The 23,264-nt window shown below is 44.0% G+C and overlaps 1 protein-coding gene across 2 annotated transcripts in view; it reads right to left on the reverse strand.

Annotated features, from left to right (window-relative positions):
* Window positions 1-207: 207 nt before the first annotated feature.
* Window positions 208-23,264, reverse strand: part of C8B (complement C8 beta chain) — a 32,167-nt gene continuing 9,110 nt past the window's right edge. Inside the window, exons 5-12 of one of the 2 annotated variants that reach the window (XM_024104883.3) lie at window positions 21,525-21,657; window positions 19,142-19,339; window positions 15,084-15,324; window positions 12,966-13,094; window positions 12,233-12,396; window positions 7,690-7,843; window positions 6,604-6,672; window positions 208-3,232 (exon numbers count right to left, since the gene is read on the reverse strand). In XM_024104883.3, the coding sequence (XP_023960651.2) occupies window positions 3,081-3,232; window positions 6,604-6,672; window positions 7,690-7,843; window positions 12,233-12,396; window positions 12,966-13,094; window positions 15,084-15,324; window positions 19,142-19,339; window positions 21,525-21,657 (1,240 nt within the window). In that variant the 3' untranslated portion in view covers window positions 208-3,080. The remainder of the gene's footprint in view (window positions 3,233-6,603; window positions 6,673-7,689; window positions 7,844-12,232; window positions 12,397-12,965; window positions 13,095-15,083; window positions 15,325-19,141; window positions 19,340-21,524; window positions 21,658-23,264) is intronic. The other variant, XM_042851406.2, reaches the window with a different exon arrangement.

Raw genomic sequence — 23,264 nt, forward strand, 5'->3', positions numbered from 1 at the left:
ACATGTAGTAATATTGTGATCTCGGAGAAGCCCATTTCTCAGAACTGTTAAGAGCGAGTCAAAAGTGAAGAGATGATTGCCACTTACTCTAGATTGGATCCCTGGATGTCTGAGATGTGAAAGGCCCATCTAGCCAAAATGCTGAATGAGCATCACTGAAAAGGACTAGAAAAGTAGAATAAAGAAGGAGCATGCGAACACCCTGTATACAATTAGATTTTTTTTACTGTAGCTCTCTCGTGTCTTCATATGTGAAATATTAATACAAATTTCCACAGAAATTAGAACCATCAATAAAACGGTAGCATTATTTAATATGTAGCTAAATGAAACAATAAAAGCTTGTGCATCATGATTTTTTATTACCCTAGGCCATAATAAATCATAAGTTAGTTCAAAAACCACAAGGACAAAATAAAGTTCTGACTTTTAAGGGAGACTTCCCAGGCTTACAGGCCCCAAATTGAATCTCCAACAGAAATTATACTTAAATAAAATGTGTCCGGCTGATTTTGAAATATCTGTTACCCTTCACCCCAAGCCTGAAACACTGATAAAATATTTATCTGCTTGGTGGATCTTTCAAAGTCAGGTTACAACGTTTGTTTGTGACTGCAGATGCAGTTGATGGATGTGCATGTGAGCCTCTGATCTGCCTGCTCAGGAAAGCTGGTGAAATACAAAACAGAACATACTCTTGTAGAGCAAGATACCTTCTTAATTTCCATCCTCTGCCTGTTTCGAAGCAGGGAGAACTCAAGTGCGGCAATGCATGTTTGCATGCAAGTTGCATGGACACCTGTGAGATGCAACAATGTTGGTTAATCCGGGTTCTCTGTCTAACAGCCATGCTGGTATCCCTTTAAATATATTTCGCATTGACTGTGCCCTCTTTGATGGGGACCCTAATGAGCCTCCTGGCAAACTTCCAGCACATAAAAACATTAACAATTACAGCATAAAAACGGAAGCGTTTTTAGGTTGGCAGCTCAATTATGTAGCTCGTTATGAGAAGAGCATTTTCTGCTTTTATATATGCAACATGTTTTTCCTTTCTTAATGCTGTCACAAGGACCTAGTCCATAACTGTGTAGGCAGCATGAGGATTAAAATCAAATGTATGTTCCATTGTTTAAAATGTCAGTGAGCATGAGTTCTTTTTAGCAGACTTGCATAAAGAAACTGTCATTTAAAAAGGACAGTAAGTGGCAAGGACTGGAAAACCAGACAAAAGAATATTTGTCCTTGCAAATGTTACAAACCTACAACAAATAGGCAAGCAGATAAATATTTGCATATGTTGCCAGATTCATAGTTTTGCTGGAACACTGACATGACTATAGTTATTACACAGCATGGGCACCTACAGACTAACGTCTTTGCAAAGGTCATCATCCAATAATGAAGACACAAGAAAGGAGTAGGAGGCAACCACCAGAGCAGTATTGCTCAGGTCAGTGGCTAAAACAAGGGCAGAGCTGAACGTTTCTGACCCGTTTCACACAGAATTTGATAAGAGTCTTGAGAACCCGGGGCAACAATGATAGGTACATTAGAAATGCATGAAGATAGCAAAAAGAAACTAGCTATGGTTTGTTTGCTGGCCTCTCCATATTTCAAATATTTGAACAGGCTGGATTAGCAGTGAGTATGCTGAAACACCGAGGTGTTCAGGGGGACCAAACAGTGGAGCAATTGGCCCACCTCTGTGACAATGAAGGCTAGTTTTGCCATCATTGCTAGAGCTGTTCCCAAGACAGTGATATTTTTGGAGACTGTAAAGTAGAATGCTGATTGGCTTGCATTATGACCTCATTCTGAGACATCATTTTCCATACACTACTTCCTGTTTGGCCACAACATCCATGGGATACATTCATCCTGGGGCATGGTGCTGCATACTTCAAAATTCGTGATTTTCATTTCTTTAATTGCCTTTTTGATATTATGCTCCAGCCTCCTTCTAAATGTATTTGTTCTATGGAAAGCTTATCCCATGTGCAGCCCAAGGTCCTGGGTGCTTCAGCAGCAGCCATGGGAACCATCAATTGTGGGCTACAGACTGCGGCATGTTGGGAGACCTGCCTGGTTCCTGCCAGTATGTACCTCTGCCCTCCCAGCAGGAAGTTTCAGCACTGACTGAAGCTGGAAGCAAGAGGCAGGCAAGCAGAGAGGAGGCTGCTGGGCTGTAATCCTGTTCTGTGTTTCTTTACAGAATGAAGTCTTGCTCTTGTTCCTGGTGGTTGTCTGAGTGGGTCTGGTCTGAGGTGAATACACACTGACACAACGCAGAGCATACAGAGGAGCCTCAGGCCCAGTTTCCCAAAGTTATGTAAAAAGTTACAAGGCAGATTTCCCCTATCTTAAAGAACCTCTTGCTGGGCCAGTGAATAGGCCGGGAGCTACACATGAATAAGAGTACAAATTATTGCACAGTTTTTAGCATGCATTTGAGAGTGTATTTGAGAGTCAATTCAATTCTCTTTCCTTCAAGACGATTTCTAATAGGATGAACAATTTATGTTAAAACCAGTAAATTGGGAACCTGGGCTAGCATGGCCACATCTGACTCAAATTTCACATTCGATGCTATTGCTCTGATGCGGATTTAGTTTTTAATTTTCTGCATTTTGCTCAACATGACACAGCTGTCTTCTGAGGAGTCACATCTGCTTTCCTGTGTATCCAAGATAAAATGCCCTTTTCCCTATCTCACGGGAATCTGAGAACACATTAGATTAAAACTCAAGAAAAATCAACAGGTATCACATAATGCAAGAAATAAAGTTTTGTTTGATTAGCCCATTGAAATAAAGGCCTATAGCAAAGCCACAATATTAAAACGAACAAGGACACTTAATCCTGCAGGACAATTATGCAGCATGTCAAATCAGAATGACTCATATTAAAAATACTAATCCTGTTCCAATACCTGTTAGATCTTACTGTTGACTTCAGTGTGCATTGGATCAGGCCCTTAAAGAGGAATAAAGAGGCTTGATCAAGTCAATTATAATTATCTTCCCACTAACTTTGCAAGGTGGTAGTCATTTTAGTTTATATATTTTTAAGAATTTTCCTTAACACCTAATAGTTTCAACATCTGGCCCTGTGCATGGCTTGCCACCATTTTGTGGGGCAGGATTATTGCACTGTCTTCTTGTCATCCGTTGTCCTCCAGAGCATGCAGACGAGCTGGACCAGCAACCCCAGTTTCCATCTATAGCAACATCTGGAGAAACCGTGAAGAAAGAAAAGGGTGTCACAACACAGGTTTCTTTTCCAAAGGGGGTGCTCCCAGCTCACACAAATTATACCTACATACAAACAAAGTACCCCTCGTCCGCATTACTAAGAATATCTTGACTTGGACCCTTAAAACTGGACAATTATTTAAAGGTGCTAATTCTCTATTCATTGTTGATGGTGCTTGTTCAGACTCTGCATTTCATTCAACTGGGACAATGAAAAGACACAAGGTAGTTTTAACTAAAATATAGTGATTTTACCTCTTCTGGTTGAGACTAAGGGAGTCTGGGGGAGCTGAAGGGCACATAAACTGGGATCACTTTACATTCTGAGGAGCCAGAGAAAGGTGTTAGCAGGTTTATATTTAAGTAGCACAGGGGCGGGCAAACTTTTTGGCCTGAGGGCCGCATGGGGTTTCAGAAATTATATGGAGGGCTGGTTATGGGAGGCTGTGCCTCCCCAAACAGGCAGGCGTGGCCTGGCCCCCACCCCCCTATCCGACTGCCCCTGCTTCTCGCCCCTTATGGCCCCCCGGGACTCCTGCCCCATCAAACCACCCCGTTCCCTGATGCCCCCACCCTGGACCTGCCCCATCCACCTTCCCTGCTCCCTGTCCCCGTCCCCTGACCACCCCTGGAACCCCCGCCCCTGACTGCCCTCCGCCGCCCCATACGACCACCCCTCCTTCCTGACTGCCCCCCCCCGGGACATCTGCCCCATCCAACCACCCCTTCTCCCTGACCACCCTCGGAACCCCTGCCCCCATTCAACCCCCTGTTCTCTGCCCTCTGACCACCCCGACCCCTATCCACCCCCCCGGCCCCTGACCACCCCCCGAACTCCCCTGCCCTCTATCCAACCCCCCTCCCCCACTCCCTGCCCCCTTACCGCGCTGCCAGGAGCACTGGTGGTGGGCAGTGAGGCTGCAAAATGGCAGACAGACGTGCCGCCCAGCTGGAGCCGGCCACGCATCGCGCAGCTCAGAGTACCGGGTCAGGCCGGGCTCTGCAGCTGCACTGCCCCAGGAGCTCACAGCCCTGCTGCCCAGAGCATTGCGCCGGTGGTGCAGTGAGCTGAGGCTGTGAGGGAGGGGGAACAGCAGGGGAAGGGCCGGGGGCTAGCTTCCCGGACCAGGAGCTCAGGGGCCGGGGAGAACAGTCCCGTGGGCCGGATGTGGCCCGCGGGCTGTAGTTTGCCCATCTCTGAAGTAGCAGGTGGCCTACTTTAACTTACACTATTCTGTCAGTTACTTTTCCTGCTAGACCCGCTCTCTTCTTAGGGTGACCAAACATCCCATTTTGGCCAGGACAGTCCCTTTTTTAAGCCTTGTCCCAGACGTCCCAACATTTTTTTTCCCCAAAAGGAGGCATTTGTCCCATTTGCTTTTGCTGACTTGATCAGCTGACAAGAGCAAATGGGACAAGTGCCCACTTTTGTCAAAAAAGGTGTGGCGTGGGTGTGGAAGCAGAGATGCCAGCCCCCTGCAGGGGAGGATGCAGAGCTGGGGGGAGGGAGGGAGCATTCCAGCATGGGGGAGGAGGTGGCAGGATTCCAGGGACCAGGCATCAGCCTCCTGAGGGGAGATATCCTATCTCCTAGAACTGGAAGGGATCTTGAAAGGTCGTCGAGTCCAGCCCCCTGCCTTCACTAGCAGGACCAAGTACTGATTTTTGCCCCAGATCCTAAGTGGCCCCCTCAAGGACTGAACTCACAACCCTGGGTTTAGCAGGCCAACGCTCAAACCACTATCCCTCCCCCCAACTGAGGGGACCCCCGCAGGGTTCCAGCGACCGGGCAACAGCCTCCTGAGGGGACCGCACAGGGTTCCAGTGAGGGTCAACAGCCTTGCGGGGAGGCAGGGGGCCTGGAGAGCGGCTGGGAGTGTCGCATGTCCAGGGTGAAGAAGAGGTGACCATCTTTCCCAAAGAGAAAATGCAAGTGACACAAATTAAACTCTTTAGATTCAATAAGCCAAATTCAATACAGGTGAAGTTATATGTTGATAAGTGGAGCTGAGTCTAAGGGAGATTTTGCCGCTGTAACATACGCAGTAAGCAGACCAGAACAATGTGTAAGTGACAACAATTAAAGACTCATAGGACTCATTAGCTATGAAGTTGTCCCTGTGCCCTGTGAAATTTTAGCTGAAAATGTCTCTCACTCTGGCTTGGATAAGATACAGCCATTTAGACTGTAAACGAAGGGCAATGATAAATGGCAATATATCAAATTACAGGGAGGGGTCTACTGTCGCTCTGCAGGGATGGATGTAAAAACTAGTCTAACATCTAAATTAATGATCTGAAGGAAATAAATAGCAATTACATTTGCAGAGGATACTAAATTGGGAGGAGTTATGAACACTAGTCAGGAGAGAAAAATTATACAAAGGGGTCTAGGGACATTAGCACCAGGGGTGGAAAATAACAAAATGAGATTTAACTGGGAAAAATTAAAATGTGCTGTAGTATAGTTGAGGAAGAATAATCTGAGACATTTACTCCGTGGAAGGGAGACATTTGGGAAGCAGAGATGCTGGAGGAGACCACGGGCCCATAATAGACTGCAAATTAGCTATGAGTTTATAATGGGATATGAGTGCTTGTTTGAGCTGCATATTCAAAATCAGCTCCTCCTCAAAGTACAGAAATAATAAGGCAGCTTTGGTGTGAAATCATGTATAAAATTGCACTGAGTTCTGGAAACCAGAGCAAGAGAAATATGTTGTCACATTGGTGGGACTTCTAAGGAAAGGACCAAAGGGATGGATTTATAAGGAAAGATTAAAATCTATATCTATATATATCAGGCTACTTAGAGCCTAGGCCTGTATCACTTAAGTCAATATGAGTTTTGCTACGGACTTCAGGGAGCAGGAATGAGACCCTAAACTCTGTGCCCAGTTCTGCCACACATTCACGGCCTAGCCTTGGATTTAACCTGTCTGCCTCTGCTTACTCATCTGTGAAATGGAGCTAGCTATAGTGTGTGTGTGTGTGTATATTAGGGTAAGTAACAGATGGAGTTACAGACATGATAAGGATTAATGAATACTATAGCTAGATCCATTTCACAGATGGGTAAGCAGAGGCTAGGCAGCGAATGTGTGGCAGAACTAAAGTCAGTGGCAAAACTCATCTTGACTTAAATGCTCCAGCCCCTAACAGTCTTGATTCTCAGCCCTGTGATTTAGCCACTAGGCCACATAGTTCTTAATGATCACATAAAAAGACCTAATTAACTTATACACATGATCATATGACTGGCCATTCCATTTCAACTCTCCTTTTAGGGTTGTTTTTCTCTTTAACTTGGGATCTACATTTCTTTAATCATCTTTCTAATCACTCTTACCTTTTCTTTCTGTGATCTCACAAGCAGTACCACGATATCCTATAGGACATATACATTCACAGCGAGTTTCTAGAAGGATAACAGTGAAAGCTGGATTACTGTACTTCACTACAGTATATTATTATATTGAACATTTCTCTATAGACTCCCGTTTCCATATATAGACAGGTGAAGAGGCTGCCTCTTTGGGACAGAGACCATCTTTTCTTTATATGCATGTGCAGCAACTAGCGGAATGGGGCCCTGATCCCAGAATTCATTGTCTGGGTATTAACAACAGTGGTCATTTGAAAACATCTTTCATGGCAAATTATCCTAAATAGAATGGCAACAGGACTCAAGGGCTAATAAGTTATTTAAACAAGTGTAATCACCAGAGGAATCAGTTAAGAGCTATAATCAAACTGGCTGGTACCTGAATCAATAATTTCTGCATTAGATACATTTAGATGATAACCAGATTCTCATCAGGCCTTTTGCAGATGCAAATTTGAATTAGGTACGTGAAAAATATCTTCTTTTATTAGCAAAACCCCCACACCATATATCTCCATTTAGAAAATGTGTTTTTTATTCAATTTAATTACTTTCCCCCAGCATTTTTAAATCATTGTCAGCTTTTAAATGAGGGCAGCTTCTATTAAAAATGGAGGGAAGGAAAGGATACAATACTGAACAACTCTGATGATGATGATGATACCAGTACTTAGCACTTATATGGTGCTTTTCATCTTCACAACACAACACTAATTAATGCTGAGACATTAGGATGATGGTAATGATCTTGAAAGCAAAGGAAGAGATTTAAAGACATGAACTTTTCTTTTGATGAATAATTGAGGTGGGAACTGTTTCTTAAATGTAACTGATAAAGACACTTGCTACAATGGTGTTAATTTGCTGCGGCTGCTACTAAACCATGGAGATTTATGAATGAAATTACTCTTTTTTTAAATATTTTTTTTTATAATGTTAACCAGGATGAATAAGAGAAAGGAATGAACACAGATTACCAGCCAGTTAAGCCTCTTACCTACAATTCCTCTGTTCGTTTATACTAGAGGAGTATTACATGTGAGATTCTACCTTTCAGAAAGGCAATTCCATTGCCATGGCATGGAGCACAATGACAGGAACTGGTCTCCAGCTGAAACTCTACAAGGGCACGCTTCATATTTTCCCTTAGTGTATTTGCATTTGCAAAGTCCGTTGAAGTCACCAGTTCAGACAGGGGTTCTGCCTAAGGGGGAGAGAGGAAAGAGGGGAAGAAACAATTGTTGTATTCATTCCAAAGGTCAAGATGTTTTTATAAGGTCAGCCCTGCACTGCAAGCTATGGTGGGACATCAACTTATGAATAAAATGTAGCCCCTATGTTATGAGATTTGTGTTCTGTGGAGATGTCAATAAAAGCTTTCTAAAACGGGAACATATTAGTCATCCATGGAATAGAATAAATAGTCTCTTCACCAGCTCCAGCTTTCCAGTTAACTTGTGGTTAGGGCTGGTGGAAAAAAGAGAACAGCAATTTAATGAAAATGTTTTCATTTGCCCCCCCGATTCAAAATTTTGACTAGCTAGAGAGTCGTCTGAAAACTGGGAGGGAATTTCACAAAAGTTTCATCCAAAGTTTTCCTATGTATTTTTCTGATTTTGAAATTTTATGAAAATTCATTAAAAATTGAATTTTTTTAACCAACACTACTTATAAAACCACCAGTCTGCATTTTACCTGGTCAGTCCGGTTTTTGGCTTCTGAGTCCAGGTGCCATTTAGGGTTGCCAGGTGTCCAGTAAGTCTGGTTGAAAAGGGGACTGGGCAATGTCCGGTCAGATGTACTGACTGGACACCAAAAGTCCGGTTACCACAGGGCAGGGGGAGGTACCGGGTCATTAACCCAAACCAGCCCCTGTTCAGCCAGGGCTGCCTCCTACCTTCAGGCAGGTTCCTTGTCAGGCTGCAGCAACTTCCATTCCAACAAGAGTCGACGTACGGGGAAAGGAGCGAGCAACGTGGGTGGGATCTTGGGGGAAGAGGCAGGGCAGGGGTGGGGCCTTAGTGAGTGGAAGAGACAGGTCAAGGGCAGGGTCTCGGGGATTCGGTTACCAGCAATTAGAAAGGTGGCAACCCTACCTTTAGGACTCTTCCTGAAAACCCGCCAGGAAACATTTTTTCTACAGTACAATGACTTTGTTCATATGCTGCCCTTGCATGGATTGTTTTTTAATTGCAGCATAGTCATTAGTGTATTTACAGCCCGATTACTCCATGAAGCCAACAGAAATGTTCCCATTACTTTCAAATGCGGGGTGCCTCTACACTTCTTTCAGTTGTGTTTAGTGAATAGACCCATGTTGCCCCCGATTGCACGGGTATAAATAGCAGTGTAGATGGTGAGGCACAGCTCAGGACAATGAGGACACGCTTGAAAGGTGTGGGTATGTACTCAAGTACATCCCCTACACGGCCCTCTGCTCACCCAAGCCGTACCTCCCTCTCTACACTACCACTTTTAGCAGTATAACAGTAGGGTGACCAGATGAGAGACATGAAATATCGGGACACGGAGGGGTGGGGGGGAAGACGTGCCATCTGGTCACCCTATATAGCATCCTGCTGCATCCCCGCTGTTAGAACCTTTCCCTGGAAAAGATTCCAGCAGTGGGAATGGCTCTGCCAGCTCCCAGCTGCTGGAGCTCTTCCCCACCACAAGGAAAGTCTCCCCTTGCCAGAGCCTTTCCTCACTTCAGTGAAAGGCTCCGGAAACGGGGAGCTGCTGAAGCCTTTCCCTGCTGCCTCATGTTGGCCAGAGCTTTTCACTGACATGTGTAGTTACACACCACAGTGTGGACACAGTGTGTGCGTTTCACTGTAGTGTGTAGTGAAGTGAAACATCTGCTACATGCCTCCCCAAGTGGTGTGTAGTGTGTAATTGTAATCCAAGTCTGAAGTTCCTTAGGCAAGGATCCAGGTATTTGTCTGAAAGAACTGACCTGTTATATAGAACCATTTTATTCCCATCAGCTCTGCAGAGCTGCTACGGCTTTGGGAGAAAGAGCTGGACTCTATTTTGTGCATCCTCAACAGAATAATTATGTTAAGTTCCTGCTGCAGGGACAAATTCTGCCATCAGTTGCACTTCTGCACCCTCACGACTACAATGGGCAAGCAGACGTGTAAGTGAGGGCACAGACTGAACATCATGGGGTTGCTGAGGGTAGAATTTGGTACAGAGTAGAACCAGGTGTAACGAGAGTAAGATTTGCCCCACAGATTCTTCTTGGCAAATGATAACACAGTAGCCAGTAAGAATAAAGTCTGAGGATTCCTAGGCTAAGTTTGCATGGTTGGGAGTTACAATAGAAGGACCAGTTCCTCAGTTTGTGTCACCTGAGGATCCAGCCCAAAGTTGTTATTGTAAGCTGAGCAAATTTGCTATGCATGCCATCAGGACACAGCAAACATGAATCCCCACAATACCATTTGTACAGGGTCATGTCATTCAGAGGACAAATGCATTTTAAGGAATGTTACTGCCACTGTGCCTTCATTTCTCAACAATGATCTTTGATCCACCTTTTACTTTTTGAATTCATATCATATAAATAAGGAAATGCCTTGAGAATGACCTGCCAAGTGCTTTTAGTAGATGATTTATGAACTGCTTTGCTTTATTTTTTCCCTATCGAGGCATTTTTAGGGCTCATGTTTAGTCACACACTACTGGTGCTTTTGATCTTCATACTCCCCAAGGATATTAGCAGGGAAATTAAAGGCTAAATAAGCCAAATCCAAATTATATCAATCAGTGGTTTCTACTAGCTGATCTGGTCAGTGATATCAGGTTAGAATCTAAAGGGTTAGAAAAAAAACCTAGCCTTAGTATCCCATTTAAAAAAAATTCTGAACACAAACTAAGTGTAACTTGCACAAGTACGGACACTGAAATCTCTGGGACTCAATGCAATTATGAAATCATGGGTAGATTACCTGAAACAGTTGATTTTATATCTTCCTTTAAACCTGAGGTGAGTTCTAGTTAACAAAGAAATGCATTATATTGTCAAAGCAGAAGAGTTGAGTGGGTGGCGGGCAAGCTGAAAACATGGACATTATGTGAAATTTGTATTACAAAAAAGGGGAAAAACAACACAATAATCAGTGCCAAGCCAGAGTGAACTATGAGGCCCTGGAAAAATAAACACCTATTTGACCAATATAGTCAAATGCAGAAAGGGCTGATCCAACGCTTGTTGAAGTCAACAGTCTTTCTGTGTCTCAGGGGGCTTCGGATTAGTCCTTGAATGCGTAGATTGCCAAAGTATTAAACATATTTCCACAAGAGATAAAACAAACACTAGCTATGGGCCCAATCTAAGGAATTTTATCTGGATCCGGATTTCAAATGAACACCCTCAAAGCTCTAGTGGGTTTGAATCAAGGCTTTTGGGTTCAGAGTAGAGCAGGTTGGAAAATGGCTTTTTTAAAGAAAATTTTCAGCGAAAGGGAAAAGAACACATTTTCATCAAAAGGTTCCACAGAAAATTTAGACATTTCCATTTTTCTAATTGACAAGTTTCAGTCAAAAACCAAAAAAAATTATATGGATTTGCTGCCATAGTGCCTCATGAGAGTCATAGTTCAGCTGCCTTATGCCCTCATTTTCCTCCCTGGGCCAGGCTCTCTGGCTGGGCTACATCTCCCATGATGCACCATGGTCTTCCCGCTTGCTGAGACATCAGGGCACCATGGGGAGTCCCTAGTTACAGTGCATCATGGAAGATGTAATCTGTCCAGGGGAACCAGGCCTATACAGGAATATGAGGCACCTATAGATCCTATGAGGCACTGGGAGGCGGGGGTGGAGGAGAGATTCCAAATCAACATATTTCACGTTTTAGAATGCATTTTGGGATTTGAGTGTTCAGTTTTTTGACAAAAAATATTTTTTTCTGTGAAAAACAGATACTTTTCCCAAAAACATTTATTTAACCAAAACCCAATTTTCCATTGAAGAGCAGTCCAATGAAAACCAGCCCTAGTGCAGGGCCATACCTAAGAAGAATATTCTTCCGCCTTCACAATAGTCACCCAAACGTTCAATGAACTAATTGTGACATTCAAAATTGAGACTCTATTGACATTTTTCCCCCTTGTTATTTTTCATGTTCATGCTCCTCTATACATTCGGACCTGGCCAAGACTGGAAATAGGAAAGCCTAGTAAAAATCTATTCTCATGAGATCCTAGCTTAGTTTTACAGATTAATGAGCTTTAGATAGTCTGGACAAATAGCCAGACTTTTTGGTGCACTCTTTGCTTTTCGGAACCAAACAGAATTGCTACTATACAGTACAGCGGATGGTAAATATGGAAGGCAAGGGTAATCCAGAAAAAAGGAAGGTCATTTTATTACACTCTAATATTAAATGCCATCAGGTATATTTCTAATACAGCACTGCCTAGATTCTTCAAACTTCAATTATCTGACATGCCTTGTTACCTAAAACACGTCAATTAGTTACTCTGAAAATCTCCCTGATTACTCAAAACCTCACTTATCTGAATGTATTCCAAGTCCCCCATGGCACTCGACTAATTGAAGCTCTATGGAGTATTATTTACAGTACCTTTAGCTTTATGATTTCAGGGTTGTACTGTACTGCATCTCCCCACTCCTGCATTAGCTGAGCAGTTGGCAGATCTTTGTAGGCAAGTGTCGTGATATGCTCACTCCCTCCTCCACGAACGAGGGCTATGAAATCTTCCACAACTTGCTTTTGCCCGATGCTGTCTGCAAAAAGGGGTAAAGTGACCAGCTCAGCGTTGCTATTTCTTCGTGGATCACAAATAGAATAAAAAGCTAGGAGCAATGCCAGACTCTGCCATTTTGAAACAAAACGGGAAAGCGATCTTGGTCACAATTATTTATATACAGCCAAATATCCGGCACGTCCTCTGATTTAAAAGGCAGTGGTGCCTGAGGGAAGACTTCAAGATTTGGCCCATAGTTTTTCATTTGACATTACTGTAAATGAAAAAGCAAACAAACAATAGATTCATTCATAGATTTTCAAGGAAAGAGGGGATCACTTAGCCACAAGGGAAAGAATAATAAATCAGCCTACCCTTACTGGGGCTATCATTGAAAAGTACCAGGAACTGCAACTAGTGCAGGGTGCAGCACCTCTTCCTTGAGTAAAGGGCTTGATCCTGCTTCTGTTAAAGTCAATGGTGTGAGATCAAACTCCATAAAACAAAGCCCATTTCCTGCGTGCAGATCTATTTTACGTCTGAAATTGAGCATATATTGCTCTCACATAAACAAAGAACATACAAAGCACAAGACTATTTTATGTTTACCTCCAATTTCATTTAAAACAGCCTTACAGCCAGCAGCTGACATTCCCAAACTTATATAAACTCCATAGATATTTCCACCAACGTTAAAGCCACGCTGTGCACAGGCCTGGATGTCACTTAAAGAGTAACCTAAAAAGCACAGTAAAACATCACATATTTATAAAAACAACACTCCATTTTAAGTACCTTTTGCTGATTTCCCCTCCCCTCCCCCCCCCCCCCCACAGGGAATTTTTAGGGCCCAATCTTGCTCTAAAAGGGATCTGGTACCCTCAGCTCCCAGTGACTTTGATGGAGTTGAGTGCTCTCAGGATCAGACCTTTAGTAAAGAAAAATTTTGCTCTCAAAAGTTGAAATGTTTTTGCTTGCGGGGCTACATCAAATGTCATGGAATTCCTGGCACAGAAGAAGTGGCACATTACAAATAATGAGCATCATAAAGATGGTTACCCCTTTTGACCCAAGTCCTGTTGCAAGTTACAAATTCGCAAATTAACGCCTAAGAGCCCAATCCTGCAACCACTTGCCATGGAGCATCATGCTTACCATGCTGAGTGACTTAAATAAGATTCCTTAGGGCTGTAAACCGTGCATTCAGTAGCAAATGTTTGTGGGATTCGGCCCTCAATGAGTTAGCAGTTAAGGTCCCAATTCGGCAATGTACTTAACCACATGACTTACTTTACCCCATTAGTAGTCCCATTGAAGTTAGACATGTGCTTCAATACCTAGCTGAACTGGGGCCTTAACAAGCAAGAATGATGCACTACCTTCACTTCATCAACGGCAGCCTCTCTGCCAGCAATCACATCTGACAGTCACTCCCTGCCAGGGAATAAAACTAGCACTAAATTAGTGCTCCCTGGACTCAATAAAAAGGGGTTATCCTAACTAAATTCCATTTCAACATTGGCTCTAGCACTTATCAAATTGGCAAATAAAGTTAGATTTCAGCTTTGACATCTAACTGGCACCTTGGCAAATCCATCTGATTGACCCTCCATTCATGCTTACATTGTTTATTTTGACTGCAAGATCTTTGATTCAAGGACTGTCTCTTGCTATGTGTATGTACAGTGCCTAATCTCGTGGTCAACTGGGGCTTCTAGATGCTATTGTGATCTCAGTAATAAACAGTAATAGTAATACATTGTTGTTTAGATGTGAGCTTCTAGAAAAAAATATATAGCTTGAGATGGGCCCAAAACAAAACCACAGATCTTGAATACCACCGAAATTCTGAATGCCTGAAATCCAGCTCTAAGTTCTGTCCCTCTGGCTCCGGTCTAAATAGAGCATTACCTACCAATGTACTACTCAACAGAAGAGCAAACAGCTAGTGGACCCTGCTGTGTAACACAAAGAGTACTTTAGCAAATAGGCACTGAAGGCCATTCCTCAACCTCCCATGCCAATGGGTAAACAAAAGAATGCTGCTACTGATTATCATCCCACAACTCTCTTTGTTCCACACAAACCCTTGTAAACGAGCATGAGGCAAACAGCTAGAGCAGCAGCAGGCAGAAAAGTCACCCAGCAAATTATTCACTCTTTCCTGGATTCCTGCACTCTGGAAAAGTTCTAGCCACTACACGAGTTTCACGACTACCACTTGTAAAGCGCTGAATAGAAGAATGTAGGTTTTGATTTTCAAAGCCAACTGGGGATTTAGCCATGGGATTCTCATTCATTTTAATGTCTAGTCAGCTTTGGAAAGATCAACTACCGGGCCTCGTATGCTGAAGTGATAAGCACCGGCAGCTCCAGCTAAGGTTGATGAAAGCGGAGTGTGCTCAGCACCATTTGAAAATTAGGTCCTTGGTTTACGTACAGAAGGGGAGAGCATTATCTTATTCAGTATCTCTTAGGGATAATGCTACAGACATCAGTGCTCCACCCCCCACATAGCCTCATCTCACCCCAGGCTTACCCCCTCTCTATCCACAGAGCCTAATCCCCACAGAGCAGCGTCTGGAGGTTCAGGTAGGAATAATGCTGTGGAGGTGGCAATTGTTTTCCTAGATAGGAGTGCGTGTGGCAGCAGAAGTAGTAGATCTGACCCCAAAGCTTTAAGAACTGCTCTTTCATTAAATGCTGTATAGTATTGGATACACAGACCTGCCTTTTGGAGTTCTTCGCTGTTCACAACTAACGTGTATTCGTAGATGCCTCCAAGAGTAGCTTCAGTGAGGTAGTGCGTCCCATAATCTCTGTAGAGTTCTCTGTATTCACCATAGCTATACTCTAAAGGCAGCTGATGGAGTCTCTGCAGGAACTCATAATGGAGCATCCGAGTCCGAGGCTTCAGTTTATAACGGGCCACATCCAGCTCAGAACGGGCATGAATAAATTTGCTGGACTAGATGAAACGTAGACACACAACAGCATCCAAGTGAAATGAGGGACATGGTTCTCCATGCAAAGTATGTTACCTCAGTGAATGTTTTATATATATAGTCTGTGCATTGTATAAATATGGATGTTACTGGTCTGCATTAAACAGCTCACACAAATCCGTATACTCTACATAGATCTTAATTTGTAAAATGTGCCATTACCGAAACTTAAAAGTGAAGGGAGAAATTTTACACAATGGAAAAATAAGACATTCCCTCAAACAAACTATTGTCCAACCCAAAGAATATCCTTTCTCTCCACACCCCTTTTGGGGCAAAAGCCTGGATAATAAAATGGGCTTTCCACTGTGCCCTAAATGCATTCAGACGCAGGTTCGTTTGGGCATCAAGGGAAACATTTTAAAGAGCTGAGGCTCTTTCAATTTAAAACGTCCTGCAACCTGGATAATCAAATCTAGGCCCCTTATCAGGCCCAAAGCAGGACTCACTGGGTGGAATTCAGTGGTCTGGGTTATGGAAGAAGTCAGACTAGATGATCAAAGTGGTCCTTTCTGTCCTCAAAAATCAATGACTGTGTGAGTTACCCCAGATCCTCCTCATCTCTAATGGTGTCTATTGCAGGAGCTTCTCGGCCCCTTGGTGAACATCCCTAGTAAAATCTTCTCCTGATTAAGGAAGCTCTATTTGGGGTTTGTACCATGTGTAACCCACACACCTCCTGGGTATGATATTCTATCCCATCTGGGGTGGGGGGGAGAAAGCGAGAGAGAGGAGTCTGCTCTACAGCCATATGGCTTTTAGCTCATGCAGTAGAGACTCATGCAGGGGCGGCTCTATGTATTTTGCCGCACCAAGCACAGCAGTGAGGCAGCCTTCCGCGGCACGCCTGTGGGAGGTCCGCTGGTAACACGGATTCAGCGGCATGCCTGCGGGAGATCCGCCGGTCCCGCGCCTTTGGTGTACCCGCTGCCGAATTACCGCCGAAACCGCGGGACCAGTGGACTTCCCGCAGGCATGCCGCAAAAGGCTGCCTCACTGCCGCCCTCATGGCGACCGGCAGGCCGCCCCCTGTGGCTTGCCGCCCGAGGCACGCACTTGGTGTGCTGGTGCCTGGAGCCACCCATGGACTCGTGCACTGAGGTCCCAGGTTCAATCCCACCCACCGGCGACCGGGGTCTGTCAGTGTTACACATGCACACTCCAGGCAAGTGCAAGCTACACAGAAACAAGGCCACTGTTCTGCTCCTGAATGCACATGGCACTGAGGACACCGGCCTATAACAGCAGTGGAGCTAAACAGCCAACATGAAGTAGGCCTGGTTTACAACAGTGGAAGGTTAAGAAGAAACCAAACAATGGTGCATATTGCCCCAGAATGAAGTCATGGCACTAGAAGAGTATAAATTAAAGCTCCTCCATATGGCTTGGAGTGTATACCAAGTCACAGAAGTGATTGAAGGACAAGAGTGAAAATTCTGCGCTGTGTGCCTTGAGTTCTGTGGGTAGCTCATATCTACCAATGGGAAATGGCATGTGCTATTCTCTAATTAAACCAGTGAAGACCTGCTAGCAGTTTTCATTTTATATTACCGTCACAGCTACTATACAGTTGAGTAACAGATTTCTTTGTTTGCATTGTCACTTACTGCAGTGACAGCACCTGTTGGCACTACTATGACTTTTCCTGTGTGCACTGACATCCTGCTGGGATTCCAAGGTCACTAGTCTTCCACTGCACAGACTGTTCTATGCACTCATAAACACATAAAACTTGATGCCTGAAAATCCCATCCATCCCAAAGGAAGGGAATGTCTTTTATTCAGGAACTCACTTGCTATTCAATGGAACTCACCCAGTTGGACAGATGGAATTTCAAAGTTCTAGGGCTCAATATGTAAAGAACAATCTGACCTGTGTGAAATCCCTTGGAATAATCACATTCTGGGTCTCATATCTGTTTCCCACCCATCTTTCAGGACATTTTGATTTCATTCACTACCATTGCTATTTACTGACATATCAAGTAAGTTACTTTTGTTTATGGTCTCCTGACCTGAGGTGGGTGCTATGGTACATTAAACTCCCTGGCAGGGTAACCTGGGAGTTTACAGTTCCTATGTCCAGTGGCTGGTATGAACCATGTGTCAGCCCCTTTAATAGCTGGATTGTCCATTTTAATATTACTCCTGAGGACATTTTGCGCCTAAAAATTAAAAATTATGCAACAAAAATTTAAAAGTTCTGCATATTTTATTTGTCAAATAAATGTGGAGGTTCCAGTATGGCATTGGGAAGCACAGGCCACTGGCTACACAGAAGTGGGAGATCACTGTGCAACTCCCCCCTCCCTGGACACAGACTCAGTGGTGAGACTGCACCCAACCCTGACACAGCACAAGGACTGGGCCTGCCCCAGAAACACCCCAGAGCCCTGCCCCTCCATGCCAGGTGCACCAGGTGTGGGCAGATAGGCTCAGCAAGGCAGGATCCAAGTGTGAAGAGGCTTAGCGTGGGGGGAATCCAAGTGTGGGTTGAGAGGGTACTGTGTGAGGAAATCTGAGCCACCGACACCCAGTGCAGGATCCAGGTACGGGGGAGGAGGGGGGATCTGGATGCACAGAGGCTTGTTGGGATTTTTTGGGTGCAACAGTAATGGGACTCTGCAGGGGGATCCAGGTGAAGGTGTTTGGGGCTCAGCAGGGGAGACTGGGTATGGGGGACTAAGTGCGGGGGTCCAGATGCTGGCGGAGTGGGGCTTAGTGGGGTTGCAATACATGTGCAGCTGGTTGGGGCTCGGTAAGGTGGGGATCCGGGTGGTCCAGGTGCAGGGGGAGCAGGACTTGTCTGGGGGATTCTGGGTGCAGGGGGGAGTGAGACTTGACAGGAGAGTCTGGGTGTGAGGGGGGCTGGATAGATGGGGACTGGCTCCCTGTACAGGGATCCTCCCCCTGCAGCTGAGGAGCGATGGGGTGCAGAATGTGCAGAGGGAGGGTTGCAGAGCTTCCTACAGCCAGGGGAGAAATTTGGGGGTGGGTCTAACTAGCAGGTAGGAGCCATGAGCCGTGTCTTTCCCAGTCCCGCCCCTGCCCCACAGTGATTTACCTCTCTGCCGGCTGCCCTGGGCATACTGTTTGGGAGGATTATGTGACCGTTTTTGTGGCTTCCCTTTGCTTCCCCATCAGAAAGTCATTTTTCTGCAGGGAAACAAAGAAATCTGTGGGGGACGTAAATTCTGCACATGTACAGGGGCGCAGAATTCCCACAGGAGTATAATGTGTGCTATATCCCCTATGCTCATATAGGGGATGCTGTGCATCAGTAGGCCCCCTGCCAATCCTTCCTACATGACAGTACGCTTCCCTTTGTGTTCAGAGGACCAATTTGGGCCTCTTTCTTTCTTACTCTTTCACTTTTTTACAGTGAGACTCTATTGGACAGACCCTCAGCTGATCTAAATTGGTGTAGTTCTACTTTTTTTTTTTTTTTTTAATGGAGATATCCCATCTCCTAGAACTGGAAGGGACCTTGAAAGGTCATCGAGTCCAGCCCCCTGCCTTCACTAGCAGGGCCAAGTACTGATTTTGCCCCAGATCCCCAAGTGGCCCCCTCAAGGATTGAACTCACAACCCTGGGTTTAGCAGGCCAATGCTCAAACCACTGAGCTATCCCTCCCCCCCATTTCCTTGGAGCTATACTTCAAAAGCTGAGGATCTAGTCCTATATTTTTTAATACATGTATACACACACGTACATTTAAACTTCACATCTCAGGTGTTAAAACTGTTCTCAGTTTAGTAGTTAAGTAGAAAGTAACTTACAGTTGCAGAAAATTTTTTCGTCCTTTGAATGAACTTCTTGAACCTGTTGTCACTTAAACTGTAACCAAGTTCAAACACTCCTGATATCTTTATTCCAAAGCTATAGCTAGTCTGCGAAGCTCTTGCCCTAAGGATATTTTCTTCAAAACTTGAATAAGATTCGTATTCAGTCAATGTAAATTCATATTTGCCTTTGGTCTAAACAAAAAGCAAAACCAACACACTTTATTTCTTGCATACTGATTTCATACCTGAAGCAGAGGGAAGACGTCTTGATAGTCTTGCAACAAACATACTTTTGAATTAGTGCTTTAACTTTGAAGAGGAAAAGCCTGGTATAATTGTTAATCATTATTATTATTACTACAATACCACTTGATTTGCAGCACAGGTTAATAAAATGCAGATGAGAGCTACTGTCTCCTCTGTATTGCAATTGCCTACATCTTAAAAGTCCATGAACGTTTAAACACGTTTAAAATTGCGAAAGGAACAAAGCTTGCTTAATAGGCATCACGTATCAAATCACACTAGATAACACACAGCATTAACTTCAATGGGCTTTTAATCAGGCTCCGTATCTTTGATGCCATTAAAGGTAAATGACAAGTATGAAAATTACTTGGGTGCCTGCCCTTTTATACAGTACGTTCTGGATATTTTAAAACAATAATATTTATTTGCACTTCTGTAGTCTCCTATAAACATAGGACTCACTGCCGGCAAGCCCATGGTGGCTGGGTGTAGTGTAGCAGGCTCTCCTCCTTTAGTGCCCTGGCTGCCAGCTGTGCTGCCAGCTCTGTGGTGGCCAGCTTCTCCTTGCAACTCGGCCAGGTCACACAGAGTCTCACCCCTTCTGGGGTAAACCAGCAGTCCGACAAATAATAGTCCATCAACATCCTGTTGAACTTTGGGTCTGAGTCTGGACTCACCAGTCCTTACCCCTGGTATTGGGCGGCTTCAACAGTCCTTACAGGGGGGTTTCCGCTCCACCATCCCTGGTAGGCTGGTAGGGAAACCCAATGCCCTCCCGCTCCCCTGGATTCCAGTCCAGGGACCCTTGAGTAGGAAGTCAAGGCCTCGCTACACAGACCCCTGGACACCTCCTACCTTGCCCAGTCTGCAGCCTTTGCTGCAACCGCTTTCCTGGCTCCCAAGGTATCAGCACCTTTCTTTCTAGGCCGCTTCCACAGGCCCACTGCAGAGCTTCTTAGCATCTGGTTCTGCTGCAGGAGAGTTTTCTCAAGTGACTCAACAGAAGTCCTCCTGCTCCCTGCAGATCTGTCTAGCAGCATGCTGAACCCTGGCTGGGACTCACCAACTCAACTCCCTGACTCCAGCCAGGCTTCTCTCACTGAGAGAGACCCAGAGGTCTGCGCTCCTTCCTAGTTTACCCCTAACTGAGCCTGGTTCGGCCCTTTTAGCTCCTCCCTCCAGCTTTGACACTTACTACAGGTGTAGCCAGGCAAGGCTGATTGAACCCTCCAATTCTCCTTAACCCCTTCAGGCCCAGTGTGGAGTTGGTACATCCCATCACACCTCCTTTCTATCAGAGGATCTCAAGGTGCTTTCCTCACTGCCCCTTGGTTGTAAGTATTTTTTACACCACTTTTATGGAGCAGGTTCTTGAGGCAAATAGAAAGTAAGGCCCTGATCCCGCACCATTAAAGTCATTAGGAGTTTTGCCATTGACTTCAATGTGCATAAGATCAAACCCTACTTGAATTTGCCAAAATTCACATTGGAAATCTTTGGCAGAGCCAGAATTAGGTCCCGGATCTCCTAATTTCCAGTCCTCTGCCCGGACTATGAGACCATCCTTCCCCTGAACATGCAACCCAGTCAAAAGTCTGTGCTGTGTGCAACAATGAACAATGGTAAAAGTTCCCCAAATTACATGTTGCCATGAACACAAATATTTCACTTTCATTATGGACACTGGAATCATTCCTTTTTCCTTCCCCTACAGTTTTATATTTAATACTTGATTTCCTCATATTACGAGCATTACTGTTTCAGGCACCCATTGTGCACTGCATCATTATAGAGAATCTCTGAAATCTAGTTCACTTTCTTGCAAGCAAATCAAGGAAACAGAATCTAGCTGAGAATTTTGGATGGCTTCATTACAGAAACTTTACTTTTTCATATTTGTGTCATTTTGAGAACAACATATACATGATTATTAGAGTATAACAATCACTTATTATGTTCCCTAATATTTTCAAAGTAGGTCAAAATTTAGTCCTAAACCACTTGACCCCAATTCTTGAAATTCATTAAAATGTCATGTAGTAAATGAAGCTGTGTCGACACGCTGCATTGAAAACTATTGGAAATTTAATTAAAGTTGGTTTGCAGAAAAAAAAAATCTGATTCTTACCTCTGGGGAGTAGCTTTCTACATTGTATGGTTTTCTAAACCTGGTATCCATAATATAATGTGGAGTACACCCCCCAGCATAGTACCTGTGATCAAGAACCAAACCTTCCAGATTGTTTGTGAGGATATTTAACCTGTGTAGGAGGCATAACAGTGAAACAATAAAGTTTATAATTTAATTAGCAGCAAAATATACAATTTGGCTAAGAAAGGCAAGATTTTTTTTCCTATTTCCTTTTGTGCCTGCCTATTTCGTTGCCTAGGGATTCTGTCATCAGAACTTTCCATCTTCTAGCATTCACTCTATTGGCCTAGGAGAACCTTCCCATCCAACAAGCAAATGAAAGAGGGAGTCATATTTTGAAACATTGCTGAAGATAATATTAAGCGCAGAAGAATTACATTCTGTCACCTGGGACTGACATTATAGCATCATCCCATCAGTGCTAGCAACATTTGTATACTTTATCCAGCCAATAAAAGTTCATGGAATTGAAATTGTGCTGGAAAGTAAGGATTTGGAGTAGCTTTTTCAGGAATGGCAGAAGGGGCAGAGGTGGGCAAAATATACACTCGAGCGGCACTGGATTAGATCCTAAATCCATCTGTAAAGAGTAAAAGTACAGCATGGCAATCCTTTTATATAGGAGAATGACTTTTTTTTGGTGATGGGACCGAGAGTTCTCCGTTATTCACCACCATCACCGAAGGGTGAATCCCAGTGGAATCTCATCTACATGGTGCACGGTCTCAGGATATGGCGCTAATCTGAATGAGATCAAGTTTAAATAGCAGTGAGCATCACTAGAGGAAAAATCACAAAAGAAAAAATACCGATGAAATCAGGAAATCCCCAGAACCTATCATTGTTATGTTGTGCTCCAGGTCTTTGTTAGGCCTCCCTTTCCTTAGTTTGGAGTCAAACAGTTGCATAAAAAGGTCTCTGAAATTGTTAAAATGATCTTCAATCTTAGAACACAGTGAAAAGCGGGAAGATCCACTAAAATCATATGACTGAGCATTTGTGGCTTCAAAGAAATGAGAGGCATGTTTCTGTAAGAGTTCAAATTAGTTTTTAATTTATACTATGGTTAACGGTATGAAGCATCAGTAATGACACACACAGCAGTCACATCTTCAGAGAGTTGCACAGAAATGATCATTTCCCCTTCAATGTGATTTTTACTCTATGAAGCCAAATTTTTGAGGGGGTGCACGTGAAGAAAGATTAGGGGACTATTTTCCCACTGTAGGATCCTATAGGCAGTTATCATCCTATATGAGTTGGATCATATTCAACCACCCCAAAATTCAGGGTTGTTTAGTTCTTGGGTGAAATCTTGCCCCCACTGAAGATGATGACAAAACTTCCATTGGCTTAAATGGGGCCTAGGTTTTGGTTCAGTCCATTCCAAATGTAGAGGCCCACTGCAACATATAGATCTGAATCCAAATTCAGGTTTTAAGCAATCCAATGCTCCGGGATGTTAGAGCCCTTCAGTGCCCACTGACAAAGGGTTCATTATCACATAACAGCAACTCCTATCAGGCCTAACAAACTCACTACACCTAACAAATTGCTGTCATAGTATTTATCTATAAAGAATGTTGTGTAGCGTGTCAAATGAAAGCTTATATCATACTGGTCATCATAAGCATTGCGAGACATATGTATGGGCATTAGTCAAGAAGGTGTATGTATGTACTAAAAATATGTTTGAACGATGTAAACAGGCAGGGT

The sequence above is a fragment of the Chrysemys picta genome, chromosome 8 (assembly GCF_011386835.1).
Source record: "Chrysemys picta bellii isolate R12L10 chromosome 8, ASM1138683v2, whole genome shotgun sequence".
Lineage (NCBI taxonomy): Eukaryota > Metazoa > Chordata > Testudines > Emydidae > Chrysemys > Chrysemys picta.